Genomic DNA, 23,406 nt, shown 5'->3' on the forward strand with positions numbered 1-23,406 from the left:
GCCATGCTGTCATACAAATAAATTATGAACACAACACACACACACACACACACACACACACACACACACACACACACACAGCTTCTATGACTTAATTTGATTGAATGATTCACACACACATAATCACTATATATATATATATATATATATATATATATATATATATATATATATATATATATATATATAACAGAAGGTTCCCACGCTCAAACTTCCTTACCTCTTAATACGTTTTAAAACGTATAATATATAACATATGTCATGATTTATGTGCTCATAACAATTTCTGTGACAGTGAACTAAAACATTTTGTACATGTAGGCAGAGAATATTGACACACAAACTCCAATATTTCCGTCCGACCGACAAATGATCGGGAAATGACGTCAGTGCAGACAATAATATGGCGTCTACGATCGCTGTGGAGGCTATAGACAAACAACATTTAGCGATTCAGTCCAAATAACACTGGTCTATTGTCACCTAAAGAAGCCAATGGACAGCATATTTCCTTCGATAATGAGATTTCATATTTAATTTCTCTGGTCTTTGTCTAATACCAGCACTCCATGTCCGAAGGACCTCGGGCTCCCTGGTCGAAGCGGGGTTGCGTGGAGTCGCATCGCCGAGGTAAAACCCTGCTGGAATTGTTTGATTTCACACACACAACGTTGTCCTGCTTAATAACGTACTCGTTTTAACGTACTGTAGCTGAAAACATCAGAATTGTTTAATATGTAATGGACTGACATTCGTTGGGCCGTGTCAGCGGTAATTGGCTGTGCCTCTGATATTGACCCAGTGAGCTCCCTAGGTAGACAGCATGTTTGGGCATCATATGCGCGTGAAGCGTTCGTTAAGACTCAGTGACTAGATAGACAGCTCATTAGGTTTCAGTGTTTATATCCAGTCGCTTGTAGACACTTTTTTATTTTAGGATCAAAACACCTGTAAAATCAAAACATGTCATTCAGAATTCATTATACTGGCTTCTCCATGAATCAGTCAAGCTTTGTTGTGTGTCTTATTTACTGAGGATCAGAACACGAGCTCATTTAAGTTCAAAGGATATTAAACCACGTTGATTCTAATGTAAGGATGAACACTGGTAAAATAGACCCATTTGTCATTAAGATATGGTGACTGTAAATGTCCATTACTTACTAGAAGGACAAACTTTTCTCTAACAACTTCACTGAGAAGTTTATCACAGCATCAGTCAAAACAAGGAAAATTAATAAAAAACGAAATGTAATTAAAATCCAGAGGCATCCCGGTGGTTACTGGAACTGGGATTGATTGTTGTATGACATGCAGATGTCTCATTGGAGTTTGATATACACTACTGTTCAATAGTTTGGGGTGGGTATGATTTTTCAAGAAGTCTTGTGTGGTCACCAAGGCTGTATTTAATCAAAAAAATACAGTAAAAACCGTAATATTGTGAAATATGATAACAATTTAAAATAACTGTTTTCTGTTTTAATATATCTTAAAATGTAATTTATACCTGTGGTGACAAAGGTGAATTTTCAGCATCATTACTCCAGTGTTCAGTGTCACATGATTCTTCAGAAATCATTCTAATATGCTGATTTACTGCTCAAGAAAGATTTCTTATTATTATCAGTTTTGAAAACAATTATGCTGATTTTTGTGGAAACTGTGATACATATACTCAGCAAAAAAGAGAAACATCCTCCCACTTTCAGCTGCTTTTTTCCAGAAAATTTCTTATTATGTGTAAATATTTGTTTGAACTAGGGGTACAACGGTTCAAATTACTCACGGTTCGGTTTGTATCACGGTTTTAGGCTCACGGTTTGGGGAAAAAAGGGAAATGTTCAGGGAAAAAAGGACTACTGTCATATTAAAATAAAGAAAATAAGAACAAATAATCAAACTACAAGCAACAGCACAAATCAATACAATACAGCAAAGATTCAAATAAAATAAACAGTGCTTTTCAGGTATCTAACAGTAGTTTTCAGGTACAGAAAATGAATAAAAATCAAATATAAAATAACACTGCATGTTATCTTCTGTATAAATTAAATAAAGATTAATCATTATTTAGTTACAAAAGCTATTCAGTCAAGGGCAGTGAGTGATTTCTTTGTCATTTGTTGCTTAATTAACATTAAAAACACAGGCAGCAGGAATAGGCTTTTTTCCCTTTAAGACATAACGCACGATTTTTTCGACTGTTATACGTTCACTCAAGACATAACCGACTATGTTTGTTAGGGTATATGCCAAGACGGGCATGTTGACATCATTTTTGTGTGAATTTGTCCGTTCAAACGCATGACTTGAAAGAGAACTCCAAATTTGCGCGCTGTCTGATAAAGGGCGTGCGCGCTTCGGATGAGCGCACACACAAATCTTATCACAGCGCGCGCGAGTTCTCTTTCGCGTCTTGCTCTTGAATGTTTAAATTAACAAGGCTTAAATGAGTTTAGTTTAAACACAGATAGTAATGTGCGCTGTTCAGGTCTCACCTGCGCTCGTGCGCCATCAACACCCGGGTGATGACGCCGTAAATGACTGCTCATATTCGAGCATACGGCACTTGCAGTGAACCAAGTTTACAGAGAGTGACAGTTTTGTCCACGCTTTTTCATCATCGCTGTTGTAACGTTTTGGGGAGCCAGAATGCGTATTCATCGACTGAAACGTACATTATCCGAACTCTGTCTGTTTTACACTTTGCTATTGTCAACAAACCTTATAGATGTGTCGTCATTCAAAATGAACCGCGGTGCAAGTGCGTGCCGAACCGGAAGTGGAGAACGGTACGGTTCGATTTTTTACCGAGAACCGTTGCACCCCTAGTTTGAACATAAAAAGATTCAAGAACTTAGATGGGTAGGGGGATCAATATCAAAAGTCGCAGTGAGTATCTTGTGTGGCCATCAGCTCTTTTAAGTCCTACATCTCATCTACATGGACTGAGAAAGATTTGCCAGCTCTTGCTGTGAGATGTTACTCCATTCTTCCACTAAGGCACTTGCAAAGTTCTCGAACACGTCTGGGGAAACATATGGTTTCACGCTTGGCATTGCAAGGACGATCAGCTGTCCTTCCTGTCTCCCTGTAGCACTGTCTTAGGTGTTTTACATTACAAACATTGCAGTTTATTACTCTGTTCACATCTGCAGACCTCAAGCCTCCTGCAGCTGGTCGGACTATGGCATGTTTACACAGCCACAGGTGATCAGGGCATCTATCTCCTGGTGTTTTTCAGAGTCAATAGAAAGGTCTCTTTAGTGTCCTAAGTTATTGTAAATGTGACGTTAAATGACTACCGCCTGCAAATTCTTGTAAGTTGTACGGACTGTTCCAGAGGTGCATGTGCAATAATTATTTTTGGTTCGTTGAACTAGTATGAAAAACATTGATTAAACAGGTTAATAGTAATTGTTTCAGGATTCTTTAATTAGAAATGATTTATTTGAAATTGATTTTTTTTTTTCATTAAATGTCTTTACTGTCACTTTTGTTATTTTTTTTTTGTGTCCTTTCTGAATTAAAGTATTAATTTATATTATAATAAAATCTTATTTAGCTCAAATTTTGAACGGTAGTGAATTTAAAAGATTAGTTCACTTTCAAATGAAAATTACTCCAAGCTTTACTTACCCTCAAGCCATCCTTGGTGTATATGACTTTCTTCATTCTGATGGAGAAGTATTAAAAAATATCCTGACACATCCGAGCTTCATAATGGCAGTGAACGATACCAACGAGTATGAGCTGAAGAAAGTGCCTCCATCCACATCATCCATGAAGTAAAATATCTAGCTTCCGTCAGACTGCCTTCCGTATTCAACTTACGAAGAAAGCGTAAAACGCTTACGCTATGTCCTACGCCTTACCTATTGACCTTATGGAAAAAGCTTAACTGACGCGACGCCAGTTTACACTTTCTTCGTAACTTGAATATGGAAGGCGGTCTGGCGGAAGCTAGATATTTGACTTCATTACTTGTTAAAATATGGATTTTTTTTTTTTTTTTTTTTTTACACAAACGCATTGCTTCGCTTCAGAAGGCCTTTATTAACCTCCCGGAGCCATGTGGAGTACATTTATGATGGATGGATGCACTTTCCTCAGCTCATACTCATTGGTCCCGTTCATTGCCATGATAAAGCTCAGATGCATCAGGTATTTATTAATATTTTTCCAATTGTGTTCATCAGAAAGAAGAAAGTCATATATACACCTAGGATGGCTTGAGGGTGAGTAAAGCTTTAAAATCATATTTTAATAAATTCTGTGAAATTCCAAATTTGTGGCCAAATGGCTGCAGTTTGTTTTGAATAGGACATTTGTTTTCTATTGTCTGATCTGACTGCATGTGAATGTAACTTATACTGTCTAATACATCAGAGAGTCCCTCACATTACATATAGGCACTTACTCGACCTTAGAAGAATAACAATCAGATGTTGCTCAGTGTCATCTGAATGTGTAAAATTTGATAAGTTCTTTTAAACTTTTTAGCAGAACATTTTCAAATGTGTAATTACTAATTAACAATGGGTAAATTAAAGCAATAATCCCCAAGAAGTCATAGTTTACAGTGAATTTAGAACAGCTAAGGGGCGGCGTTGTTGGGCATGACAGAGCGGAGTTGCTCTAAATTCACTGTAAATCACGGTTTCACAGAGCTTATTGCTTTTATAAAACAGTTATTCCACATACCTGGCAAGGTTTCATAAAATAAACACATAGACACAAAAATGTAATGCTATTGATAAAAAATATTATCCTTCCGCCAAGCAATGTAGTTCTTTAGAAGTGGAATGGTCATTTTGCCAAGCAACACACAGACACTGTGGCGCAGTAATACTGATGTAATGCGTTCACAGGTGTAAAGTAATTTTCAGCAGCTTTGAACGCAGCTCATCCAATCATAATCATGAACCGGAGCTATCCGTTGTAATAAATAACACAATAATGAAAAAATATCAACTTTCAATCATAATCTGGATGTCATCTCTTTTTAGAGCAGGGCAAGTACAAGCAGAGGAAATGTGAACGGCCCTTCAGTGCTGTGAAGCCGACCGTTGGCCAGGAGGCCTCTAAAAGGTAATGTCACAAAGTCATCACCCTATACTGTTCTCCAAGCCACCTAACCAGTTATACAGTGTTTAATTGTTTCTCATCTCAGCTTTATATAAAAAAAATAATGGTTCAACTATAAGAGGCATTTGTTTTACACAGTTATGGTCCATTTTCAATGTGCAAGCAGAGATATTTTGTTATAGTATTCCATTATCTTCTACCTCTATTTATTCCTCAAGTAATCGTTTCCTGTTTGCACACTGTGGGACATTCAGTTGTTGGTGCATCTTTAGCATTTCTGTCTGTTGGTAATTTTCACATAATTTTAATGATTGGGGCTTGTTCGATTTGTCATTTGTCAGGTGAATATCTTCAGAATTTAATTTCCTAAGGACACAGAGGTACTGTCCTCTGATTGGCTCGGACACCCCCCTGTGACATGCCCGTGGCCAATCAGAGGTGAGTGTGCTGTGTGTGTATGTGTGCAGTAGAGGGGGAGTGTGTGGGGGAGCTTTGAGAGAGTTTGGCTTTCAGCAGCAGAAACTGAAGTGCTGAGGTGTGAAAGTTCTTGAAGTCCTTCCAGAGGCTTTATTAAAGTCTGGCATGTTTTTTTTCACCATGTATTATTCACTAAACTACAAATAGTTCAGATGATTAGGCTGATGAAGAACTTGAGGAGGCGCTGTTTAGTTCAACAAACACTTGATTAAAGATATGCATAATTTTATCTTGTCTTAAAGGGATAGTTCACCTAAAAATTTACACAACTGTTCAAAAGTTTAGGGTTGGTATGATTTTAAAAATGTTTTTGAATAATGTCTCTTATGCTCACCTGCATTTATTTGATTAAAATTACAGTTAAAACAGTTATATTGTGAAATATTATTACAAATTAAAATAACTGTTTTCTATTTTAATATATTTTTGAAAAATCCTGTAATGGCAAAGCTGTATTTTCAGCATCATTACTCCAGTCTTCAGTGTCACGTGATCCTTCAGAAATCATTCTAATATGCTGATTTGGTGCTCAAGAAACATTTCTTATTATTATGAATGTTAAAAACAATTGTGCTGCTTAATATTTTTGTGGAAACTGACACATTTTCTTCAGCATCCTTTAATGAAAGTTCAAAAGAACAGAATTCACTTGAAATAGAAATCTTTTGTCAACATTATAAATGTCATTACTGTCAATTTTGATCAATTTAATGCATGCTTGCTGAATAAAAGTGTTAATTTCTTTTTCTTTTTTATATGTTACTGACCCTAAAACTTGTCATTCCAAACATTTAACTTTATTTCTTTTGTTTTTGTCTATGCAAAGAAATTGGGTCTAAAACAACATTGGACCCCACTGACTTTAATTGTATGGACAAAAAGCACTGACACAGTTTCCAAAATGTCTTCTTTTGTGTTCCACAGGGTCAGTAAATGATAACAGAATATTTATTTTTGGTGAACTATCCTGTTAACAGGCCTTTCCCATCATGTTGATTGATACTGAGCTCTGAGACGAGAAAAATTTCTATCAAATACTTGAGATAAAATGGTAAATGTCTGTCTCTCCATCACAGTTATGGTCTTCCCAACCTTGCAGAGATGACCAGCTAAATTGGGACATATTGGCTTGCCTTGGCGCATCATTTATAAGAGTGTTTGTGTCTCTGCAGGTGCCTAATGGCGGGGGATGTGGAGGTGTACCTTTCCCAAGTGCATGACGGCAGCGTGTCGTCGGGCTTCCGAGCATTGTATGAGGAGCGACTGCTGCTCGATGTCACTCTGCTCATCGAGGAGCACCACTTCCAGGCGCACAAGGCTCTGTTAGCAACGCAAAGCGATTATTTCCGGGTCATGTTTACGGCCGATATGCGGGAACGTGACCAGGATAAGATTCACATGAAGGGGCTGACGGCAGCCGGGTTTGGTCACGTCCTTCGCTTCATGTATTATGGTTCATTGGAGTTAAGCATGCTCACGGTGCAAGAGATCCTGCAGGCTGCCATGTACGTACAACTCACAGAGGCTGTAGAGTTCTGCTGCTCCTTCCTGCTGGCCAAGATCTGCTTGGAGAACTGTGCTGAGGTCATGCGCTTGCTGGAAGACTTCAGCGTCGGTGTGGAAGGCGTGCAGGAGCAGCTTGATGCGTTTCTGCTGGAGAACTTTGTGCCCCTGATGGGGCGACCGGACTTCCTGTCCTATTTGAGTTTGGAGAAGTTGATGGCATATCTGGATAGTGACCAGCTGAGTCGATTTCCGGAAATTGAGCTGTATGAGGCGGTGCAGGCTTGGCTGAGACATGACCGGCGACGATGGAGACATACGGATGCGGTGGTGCAGAACCTGCGCTTTTGCCTCATGACTCCTGCCAATATCTTTGAGAAGGTAACAATGCTTCCTTGTTTATTATGTTTTTAGAGGTTAGTGACAAGTAAGAAAAATAGAAAAATAATTTGAAAATCTAATTCAAAAATATCATTACGTTTTTGAAGAGTTGTACCACATGACACTTTATAACTTGAATTTTGTCGTAAATTTACGTGTCGTAAATTATGCAATATTTTAAGAAGCATATTATAAGACAATAATAAAGGTTTGGAGAGGTCCTCTCTGATATCATTTCCTGTTTTGTTTCTACTTTTTACATTTTCTTTTCAAGAATTACTTCTTAAAATGATATCAGAATGTTTTAGTTTTTAACTTTATGCCCCTCATAAAAGATATATTATTAAAAATGAATTTTTATTCAGAAATTAAAAACATTCATTGTACACTACTGTTCACAGGTTTGTAGTCGGTACAATATGTATTAGGGATGAACCGAAATTCGTCAAATTATTGGCTGAAAATATGCCGTGCCGCCCTGCCCCGCCCCTCAGTGTTCAGCACTCAGGTTTCACTCTCGCGCAGCATTTTTTGTAACTTTGCGAGCACTATCGCTTCTGAATATGCACAAAAAACTCCACAGGAAGTGGAGTAATAATACAGTTATCCCAAAAAAAAACAAAAAAACAAATTTAAAATAAGAAATGAATAATTATTTTAAAAAAGTCTTTTTTGATTTTTGGCCAAGTTTATCCAGAATTTTCAGTTTCGGCCCAGAATTTTTATTTTGGTGCTTCCCTTATATAATAAGTGAACATGTCAAAACTGTGTCCAAAGTGTCAATATTTTGTGTGAGCACCATTGTTATCTAGCACTGCCTTAATCCTCCTGGGCATGGAATTCACCAGAGCTGCACAGGTTGTTGCTGGGATCCTCTTCCACGCCTCCATATTCACAGAGCTGCTGGATGTTAGACACATGGCGCTTCTCCACTTTCCGCTTGAGGATGCCCCACAGGTGCTCAATAGGGTTCGGGTCTGGAGACATACTTTCAGAATGTCACAGTACATGTTGGAATCCATGTTCCCCTCAATGAAGCAGAGCTCCCCAGTCCCAGCAGCACTCATGCAGCCACAGACCATGATGTTACCACCACCATGCTTGACTGTAGGCAAGACACAATTTTCTTGGTACTCCTCACCAGGGCGTCGCCACACATGCTGGACACCATCTGAGCCAATCAACTTTATCTTAGTCTCATCAGACCACAGGACATGGTTCCAGTAATTCGTGCTCTTGGACAGGTTGTCTTCAGCAAACTGTTTGCGGGCTTTCTTGTGACCAAGCTTCAGAAGAGGGCTTCAGCTTCCTTCTGGGATGACGGCCATGCTAACCGATTTGTTGCTGTGTGCGGCGTATGGTCTGAGCACTGACAAGCTGACCTACCGCTTCTGCAACCTTTAAAGCAATGCTGGCAGCACTCATGCATCTGTTTTTTGAAGCCAGCTTTTGCACCTGCGCAAAGCACAAGGTCTCAACTTCTTTTATTCAACTTCTTTGGCCTGTTCCGAGTGCGCCTGGAACCCATCTTGGAAAACCTCTCTCTATGACCCTGGCCACTGTGCTGTAACTCCGTTTCATGGTGTTACCAATCTTCTTATAGCCTAGGCCAACGCTGTGGAGAGCAACAATTCTAATTCTCAAATCCTCAGAGAGTTCTTTGCCATGAGGTGCCATGTTGAACATCCAGTGATCAGTATGAGAGAACTGTACTCAAAGCACCAAATTTTAACTGCTCTACTACAAGATCCACACATTTGTATGGTCCTGTCAAGCAGACAAAAACATGAACATGATGAATAGGACATGTGGCTTTGCATGGCTAAACAACATACAACTGTTATCACTTAGGGTGTACTCACTTTTGTTGCCAGTTATTTTGACAATAATGGCTGTATGTTAAGTTATTTTCAAAGGACAATAAATCTATACTGCTATACAAGCAGCACATTGACTACTCTAAAATATATCCAAGTTTCATTTCTATAGTATTGTCCTTCGAGAAGATATACTAAAATGGTTGCTGAAATGTGAGGGGTGTACTCACTTTTGTGAGATACTGTATATATTATATTGAATTGAATAAAGTTAATTTTTACTTTTTAGGCCTGTTTACATGACATTTAAAACGGAGAACTTTTTATGAATTTTGGCATAAAACGGTGTTTTGGGGGCCTGAAAATGCAAACTTTTGAAAATGGGATTCAAACTGCAAGTTTTTGAAAACTATGCCGTTATCGTGTAAACTACAGAAATGTGGATTTGTGAGAATGGTGACGTCATGAGCAAGTGTTCAGTCTATAGGCATGTAGTTTTTCTTTACAAAGTGACATCGCCAACAACTGGCCTGGCAGCGTTTTTAATTGTTTTCGCGAATCCATGTGAACGGGATCGTTTTGACAATGTTGTCATCTGTGCTCAAAAAAAAAAACACAAAGGAAAAACTTTTTTAGTAAACCGTTGTCATGTAAACGTACGTACCCTAAGATTGCTGCTAACTAAAAAGATATATTAGCGCATATCTAGGGCTGGGCGATATGACCTAAAATCAAACTCTTAATTTAAGTTTTACCTCGATTATGATTTAAAGAATGATTTTTTTTTTTTTTTTTTTACTTTAGTGATAAATCACAGGACAGCATTGACAACGAGTTTCTGCGCTCCTCTCTGTGCGCGCGATCTTCACGTGATGTACACCTACTGTTTGTATGAGTGTTCCTGTGCCACAATGCATCAGCGCAGTTGCTCAATACAATAACACACATCCGATGGTCTAAAATCGCTTGAATGTCCAAACTGGCAAGTCTTAAAACACATAAAATTGACAAAGTTTAGTGAAGACGCAAGCGAAAGTGATCTCGCTTCGGGGCTCGTGCGCTGTCTGTGTGTGTTGACTTGGCGTTTCAGTTCGCCTCTGTGTTACTTCCTTGGCGCTGACTGGATAGGGTGGAGTCACATGACTACACACACGGTAGTATGTTTTTAAGGAGAAAGTATTAACAGGATTAAAAAGCCGAAATAACTGTCATGGAAAAATTACGCCATTTAGACGTTCTGAATTTCGGTTTTGATTACTTTTCGATGAATTTTCCAGCCCTACGTATATCTAATATATTAGATACACGCCATATATTAGCGTCTACACCCCAACTGTTATTATAAGTGTGCGCTGAAGTTATGTCATCTGCCACTTTAAATGCTCAAGCTCTTTTAAAGTCGGTGGATTCTGATTAGCTGTCAATATTTGTATCATTCATCACCTGAAAAAAATTGTTTGATAGTCCTGCGATAACTTTCCTCTGTGTCGTTATCATTATAGTTGTCATCTGGACTTCCTTATTCTCATAGAATTGGAACAATTATTAAAATTTTGAAAGCTTTAAAAAAAATCTTAAAGACCCCAAACTTTTGAACGGTAGTGTATGTATGACTTGTATGTTGGAAGTTTCCTGTCATTGACCCTTATGTGTTTCTTTCATCCTTGCACAGGTAAAGACATCAGAGTTCTACCGTTATTCCCGCCAACTGAGACTAGAAGTTGACCAGGCGCTCAGCTACTTCCATCAGGTGAACGAACAACCGCTGGCGGAAACCAAGTCCAACCGCATCAGATCCGTGAGACCCCAGACTGCTGTATTCCGTGGAATGATCGGCCACAGCATGGTCAATAGTAAGATCCTCCTCCTGCACCGGCCCAAAGTGTGGTGGGAACTAGAAGGCCCCCAGGTACCGCTTCGCCCCGATTGCCTAGCCATCGTCAACAACTTTGCTTTCCTGTTGGGTGGTGAAGAGTTAGGTCCTGACGGAGAGTTCCACGCTTCTTCTAAGGTCTACCGCTACGATCCCAGACAGAACTCCTGGCTACGCATGGCCGACATGTCCGTTCCCAGATCAGAGTTTGCCGTCGGCGTCATCGGGAAGTACATTTACGCCGTTGCAGGCCGCACTCGCGATGAGACGTTTTATTCAACGGAGCGATATGACATTGTTGAGGACAAGTGGGAGTTTGTAGACCCTTACCCTGTAAACAAGTACGGCCACGAAGGCACTGTGCTCAACGGGAAGCTATACATCACTGGCGGCATCACCTCCTCTTCCACCTCAAAACAAGTGTGCGTATTTGACCCCGGACGGGAAGGAACGTCCGAACATCGTACGCGGCGCACACCAATCCTCACCAACTGCTGGGAGAACAAGTCAAAAATGAACTACGCTCGTTGCTTCCATAAGATGATCTCCCACAATGGGAAGCTGTACGTCTTCGGCGGGGTGTGTGTGATACTGCGTGCCTCTTTCGAATCCCAGGGCTGCCCTTCAACAGAAGTATATGACCCAGAGACTGATGAGTGGACTATTTTGGCCTCTATGCCTATAGGACGCAGTGGGCACGGAGTGGCAGTGTTGGACAAACAGATCATGGTGCTCGGGGGACTTTGCTACAACGGTCATTACAGCGACTCTATCCTCACATTTGACCCTGAGGAGAACAAATGGAAAGAGGACGAGTATCCCAGGATGCCTTGCAAACTGGATGGACTGCAAGTGTGTAGTTTGCACTTCCCAGAATACGTTCTGGAACACGTGAGACGCTGCAGCTGAGTCTTTGTACCTTCTGGACAGTTTAGGAGACAAACGTTTACAGGTGTGACAAGTAATACTAATACTGTTGAAGCTTTTAAACTGTAGGCCAGTGCTTATTTAAGAAAAAAATCCTTTTTAGGCTTTCCTTGTAGAAAGGAAGGTTTGTTATTTGTTCCGAGCATTGGCGTTCTCATAAAAAACGGATACAGACGACCTTTTTGCTCTGACTCATTGCACTGTAATCATCCTGTAGAGCACATAATACTCTTCATGTTTCGCCACATTGTCTTCTCTGTGCCGTTCTTCTGTATCCCTTTGTTCTGTTCACAGGAAGTCATGTTTTTTGAGTGCGTATTCCACGACAAGTAGTCTGCTGCGTCTAGGGGTGGTTAGAAAAGTGAAAAGGAGACTAAATGAAGTAGAGGAACTGCTGAAGAAATTTAAAAATTCCCTGTCCCTTTTTTTCTTTCACATTTAATAATCTAAGAATGCGTTTGTGCTGATACTAGTGATGTTGTAGTGGATCTTGACGATAATGACTGTAATGATTGTAATCTTGACGATGATGTTGACAAGCATTGCACTCGTATAAGGGCATATATTACTGCTCTACAATAACACCAGTCCTCCACTGCTGACTGCAAAGGGAGAAAAGGGGACAGCAGAGATTAGGGGACGCATCGTTCCCGCTTCTCCAACCATTATTAGTTGTGCTTATGCTTATTTTTAACTTATTTATTAAAATGGCAAAGCCTTGCCTTGATCCAATCCGTGTAATGTAAGGAACTACTTTATATGTGTGTGTGTGTGTGTGTCTCACATTTTGTTTCACCAGCAAAGGGCTAAAGCACATATGCATCTTGTTTAATGTCTAATGAAACACTAACAGCAGTTCTATGAGTTTAGGCGTCCATTAGGTATTAAAATCAGTTGCAGTAAAAGGGATTGTTCATCAATTACTCACCCTCATGTCATTCCAAATCTGAATGACTGAAATATTTTGTGTCTGTTTGAAAATCAGTGGGAGCCAAAACGTTTTTAAACACCATTGGTTTTTATTGTATGGACAAAAACATTATCTTCTGTGTTCCACAGAAGAGAAAAAAAAAAGGTTTGGAACGACATAAATCTGAGTAAATGATGACAGAATCATCATTTTTTTTGGTGAAATATCCCTTTAAGAAAGATCTTGAAGGTGTTTGGCAATATGTCATTTACTGATGCTGTGTTTCTTCAGAGTTCCTGGTTGGTTTGTACTTCCTCAAACACTAACTTTGACCTTTTGTCTCTGCCGTGTGACATTTATCATCCAAAATTCATGCTATTTTCATGTACATATAGATGCCAAACTGTGGTCTGTAAGGGTCAAGCTGTAATAATCAGACACAGCGGTAGATTATAACCTTGTCTTGTTATTTATTTCGGTAGAATAACAGACAATTATTCCACTATAATAATAATAATTCATAGCCCTGTATCTTGTTCTTGAGAGGAGTATAATCAGATTGCTAACTTGATTACCAAAATCTGGTGGTTCACTGGTATTTGAAGACTTTGTAATTAATTTCCAGAAATAAATGTTCAAACTGTTCAGCTCTCTGGGTGTTCTAATTGAATACAAGCACTTGCTGTGCTGCTGTGTTTGGGTTTAGTGTGTATTTGAGACGCTGTCTTCTCTAGATATCAGCATCTTATCCTGTGGGTTTATCCCTGTAAGAGGATCCATCAGCAGGATGTGCGCTGCGACCCACAGCCTGTTCTTCAGCTTGTGTGTCGCCATGTTTGACAGAATTGTGTGCTATATTGAAGAAAAATGCATTCCTGCAGATCAAACAGTGAAAGCATGGTGCTAGCAATGCCAAGGTCATGGGTTCGATTCCCATGGAATACATTAACTGATTAAAGTGTATACCTTCAATGCAATGTAAGTCGCTTTGAATACTTTAGATAGATGCATTTGGTAGACAAGGATATTTTTGGTCATGTGGCCAGATGTCTCTAATCTAATCTTTAAAAATAAACTATGAACATAGCGCTTTGCAGCAACCAGATTGAACTGATATTAAAGCTTTTTTTGCTTGTATTATTAAGCCTCAAGTTAAATATTGAGAAGTAGTAGTATTAAGTAGTATTAATTTTGCCAGAATGAAAGGCATTTCAAGTTTTTTTTGACATATCCTTCATTGCAATACTATCCCCCTCATAGTAAAAAAAAAAAAAAAAAAAGGTAATTGCGACATTATTTCTCATAATCGCAACTTAAATCCACATAATCTCACAATTGTGACTATATATCTCACACATCCCCGGTTTCACTGACAAGGCTTAAGCTAGTCCCTGATAAAAATGCATGTTTGAGCTGAAAGCAACTTGAACCGACATATCTTAAAATATGTCAGTGCCTTTTTTGTCTCAAGATGCACACCAGTATTGTTTATTTCTGAAGCATGTTTATAAAAGCTATTTAAATGTCCTAACTGAACTAGGCCCCTTTTTCAGCTCAGTTGAACTACATTTTGGGATCTCATTGGACTTTTCCAGAATGTTAATGTTTTTGTGCGAGATCGTTTTTTCACTTATCAAATATTCGATGGTGAATTGTTCTGAAACATTTGAATTTTTAATTTTCTATGATGCATTCAACACTTTAGCTGGAAGATGATGGCTGTCCTAAAGGATAACTAAACTGTAAGATTTCAACGTCAAGTATCTAAAGGACCTTTACAATTTGCTTTGATTGTGTCAGAACATTACACGCCAAGGAGATGCAAGTTAAGTGTCGGCTCTTTTGGCTATTACAGGCATAATAATTATGGATTAGTTGGTGACTAACTACGTTACACAAAAAATATCGCCGAATAGCACGTAAATCCCAGAAGCTAAATGGCCTGTAGTGTGCCAAATGCGCACGTGGCGCCGTGGCTTAGTTGGTTAAAGCGCCTGTCTAGTAAACAGGAGATCCTGGGTTCGAATCCCAGCGGTGCCTTTTGAGTGCATTTTCATTCACACTTAAGGGATATAGCCTTTAGTTTTTATTATTACACTGCACTGATATTAATGATTATTTATTAGTATTTTTACTCAATTCAATATTTCTCAGGTTAGGTTATTTTAACCTCTGTTATAGGCACATGCTTTCCATAACATATAGGCCTACCTGTATTTATCATAGGCCATTTATTGGCTTGTCTGCAATATTCAAAGGGTCAAACAATTATTAAACACAAACCCATTCATAAAACATCAACAATGATAGCATACAAAAATATTTTACCACTGTTTTAAATACAATTTAATTTGTCAATTTTAATTAATAGCTTTAATACTGTATTATATTACATATAATATATTATAAAATTATCTACCCCTATTGTATCGTTTACCCTTACCATACATATCTGAATGTATGGTAAAGTTCACAAAAACGGTTACAGTACGCCCTCTGGTGGCAAACCATCAATACAGACGTCGTTTCATTTATATCATTCAACTGAGATAATACATCAAACATTTTGAATTTTAGAAATTAATTTGTCATACCACAGGACCATTGAAATAGTTATTAATATTCATGAAAAACTTCTTAAGAAAAGCAGTCACAGCATCTAAAACACAAAATTAGTAATGATTTTATAAAGCCGTGAAAGCTTATCTCTCTCTCTGCTAGGGTGGATAACAACTGTCAAAATTAAAATTCTGCCTCAAATTAATTACTAATTAAATTAATTATGAACTATCCCTTTAAGATCAAAATTCCATTATTTCCTTCCCTCTGTTTATTAGGAGAACTTTCAGAGACTGACTCCGCATCACATTACTTAAAACCAGCTTTAATACTCGCCAAGAAAGCTATGGCACATGGAAATGGAAAAAATAGCTGCAAGAAAGAGGACTAGAACCTATTAGTAAATGTGGTCCCCCTTTTAAGCTTTTTTGGAGTAGACGGTCCTGCTTTTGTGAAAACCCTTTCAGTCTTGCTTTATATAAGTTTTGTTATTTTGCATTTTTATAATATGACACGCTGGAAATGTGACATTTTCTCTTTAATTTTACTAAACTGAAGTACATCTTATGTTAATCTTCAGGCATGTTCAGAACTATGCTGCACCAGTCATCAGTAGAACTCATTTAAGGCATGACTTTATTTCAGGTATTAATTTCTACATTTATGGATCGGTAAAATGCAATTACATTAAGCAATGGCAGTATGTTTTTTCCACATTGTATTGTAAAATACTTTGTGCTAGACTGTTTTTAAGATTAAAAAAACAGTTAATAAAACAGCATTTAAAAAAATAGGCCTACATGCTCTTTTTTATACATCCTTACACATGTCTACAATTCATATCATATCATAACCTTGATGGTGTCTGTTTCTTGTGGGTGGGGGACATATATTTGAGTAGTTGGAGGGAGGGATAATGAGTGAAGACCCAAATTCTGAGAAACAAATATTTAAAAATTATGAAAAAAATAAATGAAATAATATTATTAATAAATTGACAACTGCATACTAGGACTATTTTTTTCTTTTCAATTTAAAGTGTTTAATTAGAACATTTTTACTAATGACAAAGATATCGCAGTCAGAGAACGTGTCTAATGTTATGACAGACTATAGACCTATAGAGTTCCGGTGCACGATACGCAATAAATATATAATATATAACACTATAAAGCATATCTATGAATCCATTAACCTTCAACTGAAATCATTCTGCTAACTCACGATGAACAAATAGACGCGAGCTCACATTTATAGTGGGCGTTGCTAGAGTACCATTTGCTAAAAGGGACAAACGCTGAATTCTGCAGTCTGTGTTCATTGATATAAGGAATCAGATCTCAACCTTTAATTTCCTCACAGCGACATAAATTCGAGGTTCAGCGGTGCGGTAAGTGCATTTCAAAATGCAAAGCACAAACCAGCGTAGAATGCGGTGTGTGTTGTTGTCAGTAGCAGCATGAAGTGCTAACTTACTTTACCTAATGTTTGTCGTGAGTCATTTTGCTTTGAACACTTTAAATGGAGTCACATAGTTTAATCACGTGATTCACGCATTCCAGTAATTCCAAACCATTTACACATATTTAATAATATAACATTTGTGGCCAAATTGTCTAAAAAGATTTATTGGTTTATTTTGCACAGAGTTGTCGACTGTAGAAGAAAGTGCAGACTGTTTTGATTTCGTGTTTACACAGCAAACACAGAACGTTATCATACAGGCCTATTTCCCGTTTGGCTATGGTTTGGGAATGTTCTCTGTGGGTTTTTGTAACCAACTTTTTTGCGACAGCCTAAAGAGAACCTAAACAGAACGTTCTGTAAGGGCTATTTTTTAGGAAAAATTTTATAACCAAAAACATACGTTACCAGAACGTTCTGGGAACCAAACTTAGCTGGGTAATTCCAGTTTGCTCATCTGTAAGATTATATCTTTGTCAAAGTTCCACAAAAGGAAGCAAATAAAACATGATAATATCTAAAGGTGTATTATTAATAGAGCTGGGTAGTAACGGATTACATGTAATCTGGATTACGTAATCAGATTCCAAAAATCAAGTACTTGTAATTACAGTAAACTACTTTTTAAAATACTCGTAATCAGACTACAGTTACTTTTTTATGGATTACCTGATTACATATTATTTACACAATGGCAGTAAATTGTTCAGTTCATTGATTTTCCTAATTTTTCATTTTTTTTTTTAACGTTTATATTTTTTCATAATAAACCTGCCGCTTATATACGTTCGTGATTCTTCGAGTTTTTCCGGTGGTGAGGGGGAAATATATATGAAATATAGATGAATATATATGAAATATAGGTGAAATATATACAACCCCAAATCAGAAAAAGTTGGGACAGTATGGAAAACACAAATAAAAAAAGAAAGTAGTGATTTATAAATTTACTTTGACTTGTATTTCATTGCAGACAATACAACAGAACATTATTTAATGTGTTCCTCATGATTTTTTTTTTTTTTCCAAAAATTTTGGTCCTATTGGAACCTATTTTGGTTCTTGCAACACATTTCAAAAAAAGTTGGAACGGTAAAGCATTTACCACTTTGTAATGTTGCCATTCCTTTTCACAACACTTAAAAGACGTTTAGGGACTGAAGACACCAAGTGATGAAGTGTTTCAGGTGTAATTTTGTCCCATTCTTGCTGCAAACAAGTCTTAAGGTGGGCAACAGTACGGGGTCTTCGTTGTCGCATTTTGCGCTTCAAAATGCGCCACACATTCTCTATTGGAGACAGGTCGGGACTGCAGGCAGGCCAGTCAAGTACCTGTATCCTCTTCCTCCGCAGCCAGGACTTTGTAATGTGTGCAGAATGTGGTTTTGCATTATCTTGTTGAAATATGCATGGACGTCCCTGGAAAAGATGTCTTCTTGAAGGCAGCATATTGTGCTCAAATCTCTATGTACTTTTCAGCATTAATGGTGCCATCACAGAAGTGCAAGTTACCTTTGCCAAGGGCACTGACACAACCCCATACTATGACAGACCCTGGCTTTTGGACTTGTTGCTGGTAACAGTACCTGAAATACTAATTCATCTGACCACAGTACACGTTTCCACTGTGTGATGGTCCATCCCAGAGCCCAGAGAAGTCGACGGCGCTTCTGGACACTGTTAACATAGGGCTTCCTTTTGGCACAGTACAGTTTTAACTGGCATTTGTGGATGTAACTACGTATTGTGGTACTTGACAAAGGTTTGCCAAAGTAGTCCTGAGCCCATGTGGTGATATCGCTTATAGATGAATGACGATTCTTGATGCAGTGCCGCCTGAGGGATCGGAGATCACGGTTGTTCAACTTAGGCTTAGGCGCCATTGTCCTTTACGCACTGAAATTCCTCCACATTCCTTGAATCTTTTAATTATGTTATGCACTGTTGAAGGTGAAATAAGCAAATGTCTTCCTATCTTTCTTTGAGGAACATTGTTTTTAAACATTTCAATAATTTTCTCACGTATTTGTTGGCAAACTGGCGATCCTTGGCCCATCTTTGCTCCTAAAGGACTAGACCTTTCTTGGATGCTGCTTTTGTACCAAATCATAATTACAATCACCTGTTGACATCACCTGTTTCAAATCACATCATTATTTAACCAATTTACCTGATTACTAGCCCTAAATTGCTCCTGTCCCAACCTTTTTTGGAATGTGTTGCAGGTCTGAATGACAGGAAAGGATGTATATTTACAAATGAAATTAAGCTGACCAGACAAAACATGAAATATTTTGTGTTCACATTGTCTGCAATGAAATACAAGTCAAAGTAAAAGTCTGATTTGGGGTTGTGTGTGTGTGTATATATATATATATATATATAATAATAATAATAATAATAATAATATTATTATTATTAATAATAATATTATATGAAATATATATGATATATTTGATGTAGCAGTGATATTGCTGTGAATTTCATGTTTTTCCATTTTTTTTTGTAATGTTGCTGTTTTCTAAATTTACTTAATTTTAAGAAAGTATGTTTTAAAATCATAAGATGTGATTTTGTTTTATTCAGTGTTACTATCAGCAAACACTAACAGGTACATTAGTGTTAGTATTTTGAAGTATTAACTGTCCATACATTGCACTTTATAAAGAATCTTTTGAGGCTCTTGTTGGTGAATAGAATATATTTTTTGGAATATATTTTTTCTTTGTATCTGTCAAAATAGTACAAGATTATCCTACAATATATGTGACATCAAACAAGGGTTAGCACAAAAGTAATCTAAATGTAATCCAAAAGTAGTCAGATTACGTTACCAAAAATGTGTAATCTAAGAGGTTATATTACTGATTACAAATTTTGTCATGTAATTTGTAATCAGTAACTGATTACAATTAATGAGTAATCTACCCAGCTCTGATTATTAATGTATTATTAAGATCTCCATCTCATAATAATCATGATCACAGAAAAGTAAGCATGTTAATAACTATTGTTTTGAACAAGTAACTTAATAGATCACATTATAAAGATTTCAAAGAATAAGGACATTAAGTTAAACTAAGTAAATGTGAAAATACTCTGCATTTATCATTTCTTTTTTCCTCAACATTGCTTTTTAGAATTAAAATGTTACTTTGTTTGAAATAGAATAACCCACATACTGTCACAAACTGTTAAAAACACGTTTTAGAAAAAGCATGCAGATTGTTTCGAGGAATGAAATACACTGCTGGGAAATTTGGGATTAAATAGGTTCATACCCTGCTTTCCTTTTATGAACAGATGGCAAATGAAGCAAAGCCCTGTCCATGTGATATTGGGGATAAGATTGAATATGGGGGTCTTGGAGAGGAAGTTCAAATCGAGCACATTAAAGCTTATGTGGTGAAGCCTCAAGCATCAGAGAAGGCCATTATTGTAATTCAAGATATTTTTGGATGGCAGCTTCCAAACACCAGATACATGGCTGACATGCTCTCAGCAAATGGATACATGTAAATATCTGTTTTATATTGATAGAAATATTACAATTGTTCAGATATCCTTGTTCTTACCTGATTATTTTGCATTTATAGTGCAATATGTCCAGATTTCTTTGTCGGAAAAGAGCCGTGGAGCTCATCTCACGACTGGTCAACATTTCAGCAGTGGCTTGAGGACAAAAAGCCTACAGACATAAAAAAGTACAAGTTCAATAAACTAAATGTTCTTATCTGATGCACTTGAACATGCCTTCAAAAGAAAGACTAAATAACAATCTTGTTGTTTTCCCAGGGAAGTGGATGTTGTATTGACGTACCTTAAGGAGAAGTGTGGTGCAAAGCATATAGGTGTTGTGGGTTTCTGTTGGGGTGGTGTTGCCACACACTACATTGCTCTTCAGTATCAAGAAATTAAAGCTGGTGTCTCGGTCTATGGTAATGTATTTGTAGCATCTTCATGAACAGGCAAGGATACAGAAAATATGTGTCAATATACTGTATAACTGTATATATATAAATTCCTTTAACCCAGGTATCGTTAGAGAGCGGGAAGACAGGTTTGATCTCAAGAGTCCAACCCTCTTCATATTTGCAGAAAAAGATTCAGTCATTCCACTTGATCAGGTAAGCTATATCAAGAACACATTTCTTTTAAGACATTCAAAAGTTTGGGGTCAGTATGATTTTTTAAAAATAAATTAATTAAAAAAAACTTTGTCATGGTTTCCACAAACATGTAAAGCAGCACAATGGTTTCAACATTGATAATAATAATAAAAAAAGTTTCCTGATCAGCAAATCAGCATATTAGAATGATTTCTGAAGGATCATGTGACACTTGAGACCTGAGTAATGATGCTTAAAAATTCAGCTTTGCCATCACAGGAATAATTTACATTTTAAAATTTACGAAAATAGAAAACAAAATTTTAAATATATTAAAGTTATTTTGATCAATAAATGCTGCCTTGGTGAGCACAAAAGACTTTTCAAAAACAACAAAGACTCCAAACTTTTAAATGGTGTATATACATGTGCGCATGCGCGGTAAAAAATAATCGACGCGCACCAGAAAACATGGAGGGAAGCGCTTTTGAGTACACGTTTACTTACCGGAGTAGGATTTTTCTCCATCTTTGGTAAGATTAGCAATCATTATGATCAAGTGTGTTCTTTAATTATTAGGTGTGCAACGGATTGCAGTTAATCCGTGATCCGTACGGATAAGGTCCAACGGTTCGGCACGCATGTGATTCGCGGATTAACTGCTAAATTTAACCATCATAGAGTGAAAGCTTATCATTTGGACGTGTTTTGTCTCGCCAAATAACACATTCAAACTATTTTAAAAGCGGAAGAAGAGGCGAAAATCGGGACTCGCGAGCTGTTATCTGCACAGCCCCCCCCCCCCGCCCCTGCAGCGCGCGCACGCACGCACGCACACACACACACGCAGAGAGAGAGACGGTCAGACAGCACTCGAACACTGAATTAATTCCTCTTTCGCGTTTACTTGCGCTTGAACGGACACATACACACAAAATGATGTCAAAATACCTGTCTCGGCAAGTATTCTCTCGGTTATGTCGTAAGTGAACAGTTGAGAAAGAAACCGGATGTGTGCCAGTTATTCGGTCCGTGCTTTGCTTCTTAAAGTGACAGCAGCCTAATATTCTTGCTGTTGTCTGCGTCATTAATGTTAGTTAAAAAAAAAAAAAAAAAAAAAATCATTATCATCATCTACCATGTTTGAGAGAAAGGAAGATAGTGAGGAGAGCAGTCAGGAGGAAAGAGATGAGGACAGCTTTTAGGATAAGTGTGTCACATAAAGTGAGTACCAAGCAACATCTCCAGGTGCTCCCTTGAGAACCAGACCAAAAAAGTTATGTGCACCCCTGTGTATATAAATAAATATTTATTTTGAAATATATATATTCCATCAGAGTTCTGATTTATTGCTGCCACAATAAGGATAATGTAACATGGATGAGATTTATTGGTAACACTTTACAATAAGGTTCATTAGTTAAACATTAAAGTATTAACTAACATGAACCATGAGCTTTGTTAATGTTAGTTAATTAAAATACAGTTGTTCATTGTTTGTTCATGTTAGTTCAGTGTTAATGTAATGTTAACAAGATTTTAATAATGTATTAGTAAATGTTGAAATTAACATTACTAAAGATTAATAAATGCTGTATAAGTGCAGTTCATTATTAGTTCATGTTAACTAATGAACCTTATTGTAAAGTGTTACCGATTTATTTGATTTGCACCTAACGAATGCTTTGCTTTCAGGTCAAACGGCTCAATTTAAGTATAATCAGATCACAATTCTCTTTAAAATGGTTCTAGCATATTCAGTCTAATATGGTTTTATTCAAATTTCAGCACTTAAGATTGAGAAACAATAAATGGGGGTAAATGTATTATGACCAACTGCATTAATAAACCCACATCAGGGCCATAAACTTTGTACAATCATTTGATGATGTTTATTGTTCTCCAACTTTTAACCTAGGTGACCATATTAGAGACAAGACTGAAGGAAAAGTGCACTGCTGACTTCCAAGTGAAAATCTTCCCTAATCAGACACATGGGTTTGTCCATCGCAAGAGGGAAGACATTAACCCAGACGATAAACCCTACATACAGGAAGCCAGGAAAGATATGATCAACTGGTTAAATAAGTACATGTAAACTTCAACAGGTTAAATGACTGAGGAGAAGGTTAAACACTCTGTAATGAAAGTCTAATGATGAGAAGCAGTCAATCTGATGACATTAATTTGAAATCCATTTGAAAGCTCTTGTAGTTCTGCATGTGTATTTTTGAATGATGGCACTTTTTTTTTTACTCAAGATTAAAAAAAAAAAATAATAATGTCAATGACAAC

The 23,406-nt window shown here is 37.4% G+C and overlaps 2 protein-coding genes and 1 non-coding gene across 5 annotated transcripts; all 3 read left to right on the forward strand.

Annotated features, from left to right (window-relative positions):
• The first annotated feature begins 363 nt into the window (after positions 1-363).
• On the forward strand, positions 364-13,623 carry klhl15 (kelch-like family member 15). 3 transcript variants are annotated; one of them, XM_051882243.1, is made up of 5 exons: positions 364-630; positions 5,013-5,094; positions 5,433-5,529; positions 6,741-7,452; positions 10,942-13,623. In XM_051882243.1, exons 3-5 carry the CDS (start codon positions 5,510-5,512, stop codon positions 12,049-12,051), a joined length of 1,842 nt encoding a protein of 613 aa, XP_051738203.1. In that variant the 5' UTR covers positions 364-630; positions 5,013-5,094; positions 5,433-5,509; the 3' UTR covers positions 12,052-13,623. The 3 variants fall into 3 exon arrangements, with proteins under 3 accessions (XP_051738203.1, XP_051738202.1, XP_051738204.1); XM_051882242.1 differs by lacking the exon at positions 5,433-5,529; XM_051882244.1 differs by lacking the exons at positions 364-630; positions 5,013-5,094; positions 5,433-5,529 and adding an exon at positions 6,493-6,619.
• A 1,322-nt stretch (positions 13,624-14,945) lies between these two features.
• trnat-agu (transfer RNA threonine (anticodon AGU)) lies at positions 14,946-15,019 on the forward strand. Its single transcript has one exon. It is a non-coding gene; the product is annotated as a tRNA-Thr (tRNA).
• A 1,744-nt stretch (positions 15,020-16,763) lies between these two features.
• Positions 16,764-23,393, forward strand: cmbl (carboxymethylenebutenolidase homolog (Pseudomonas)). The gene is made up of 6 exons (XM_051882602.1): positions 16,764-16,928; positions 20,306-20,517; positions 20,599-20,706; positions 20,798-20,940; positions 21,038-21,129; positions 23,030-23,393. Exons 2-6 carry the CDS (start codon positions 20,306-20,308, stop codon positions 23,207-23,209), a joined length of 735 nt encoding a protein of 244 aa, XP_051738562.1. The 5' UTR covers positions 16,764-16,928; the 3' UTR covers positions 23,210-23,393.
• Positions 23,394-23,406: the final 13 nt, after the last annotated feature.

Source organism: Ctenopharyngodon idella, chromosome 23 (genome assembly GCF_019924925.1).
Source record: "Ctenopharyngodon idella isolate HZGC_01 chromosome 23, HZGC01, whole genome shotgun sequence".
Taxonomy (NCBI): domain Eukaryota; kingdom Metazoa; phylum Chordata; class Actinopteri; order Cypriniformes; family Xenocyprididae; genus Ctenopharyngodon; species Ctenopharyngodon idella.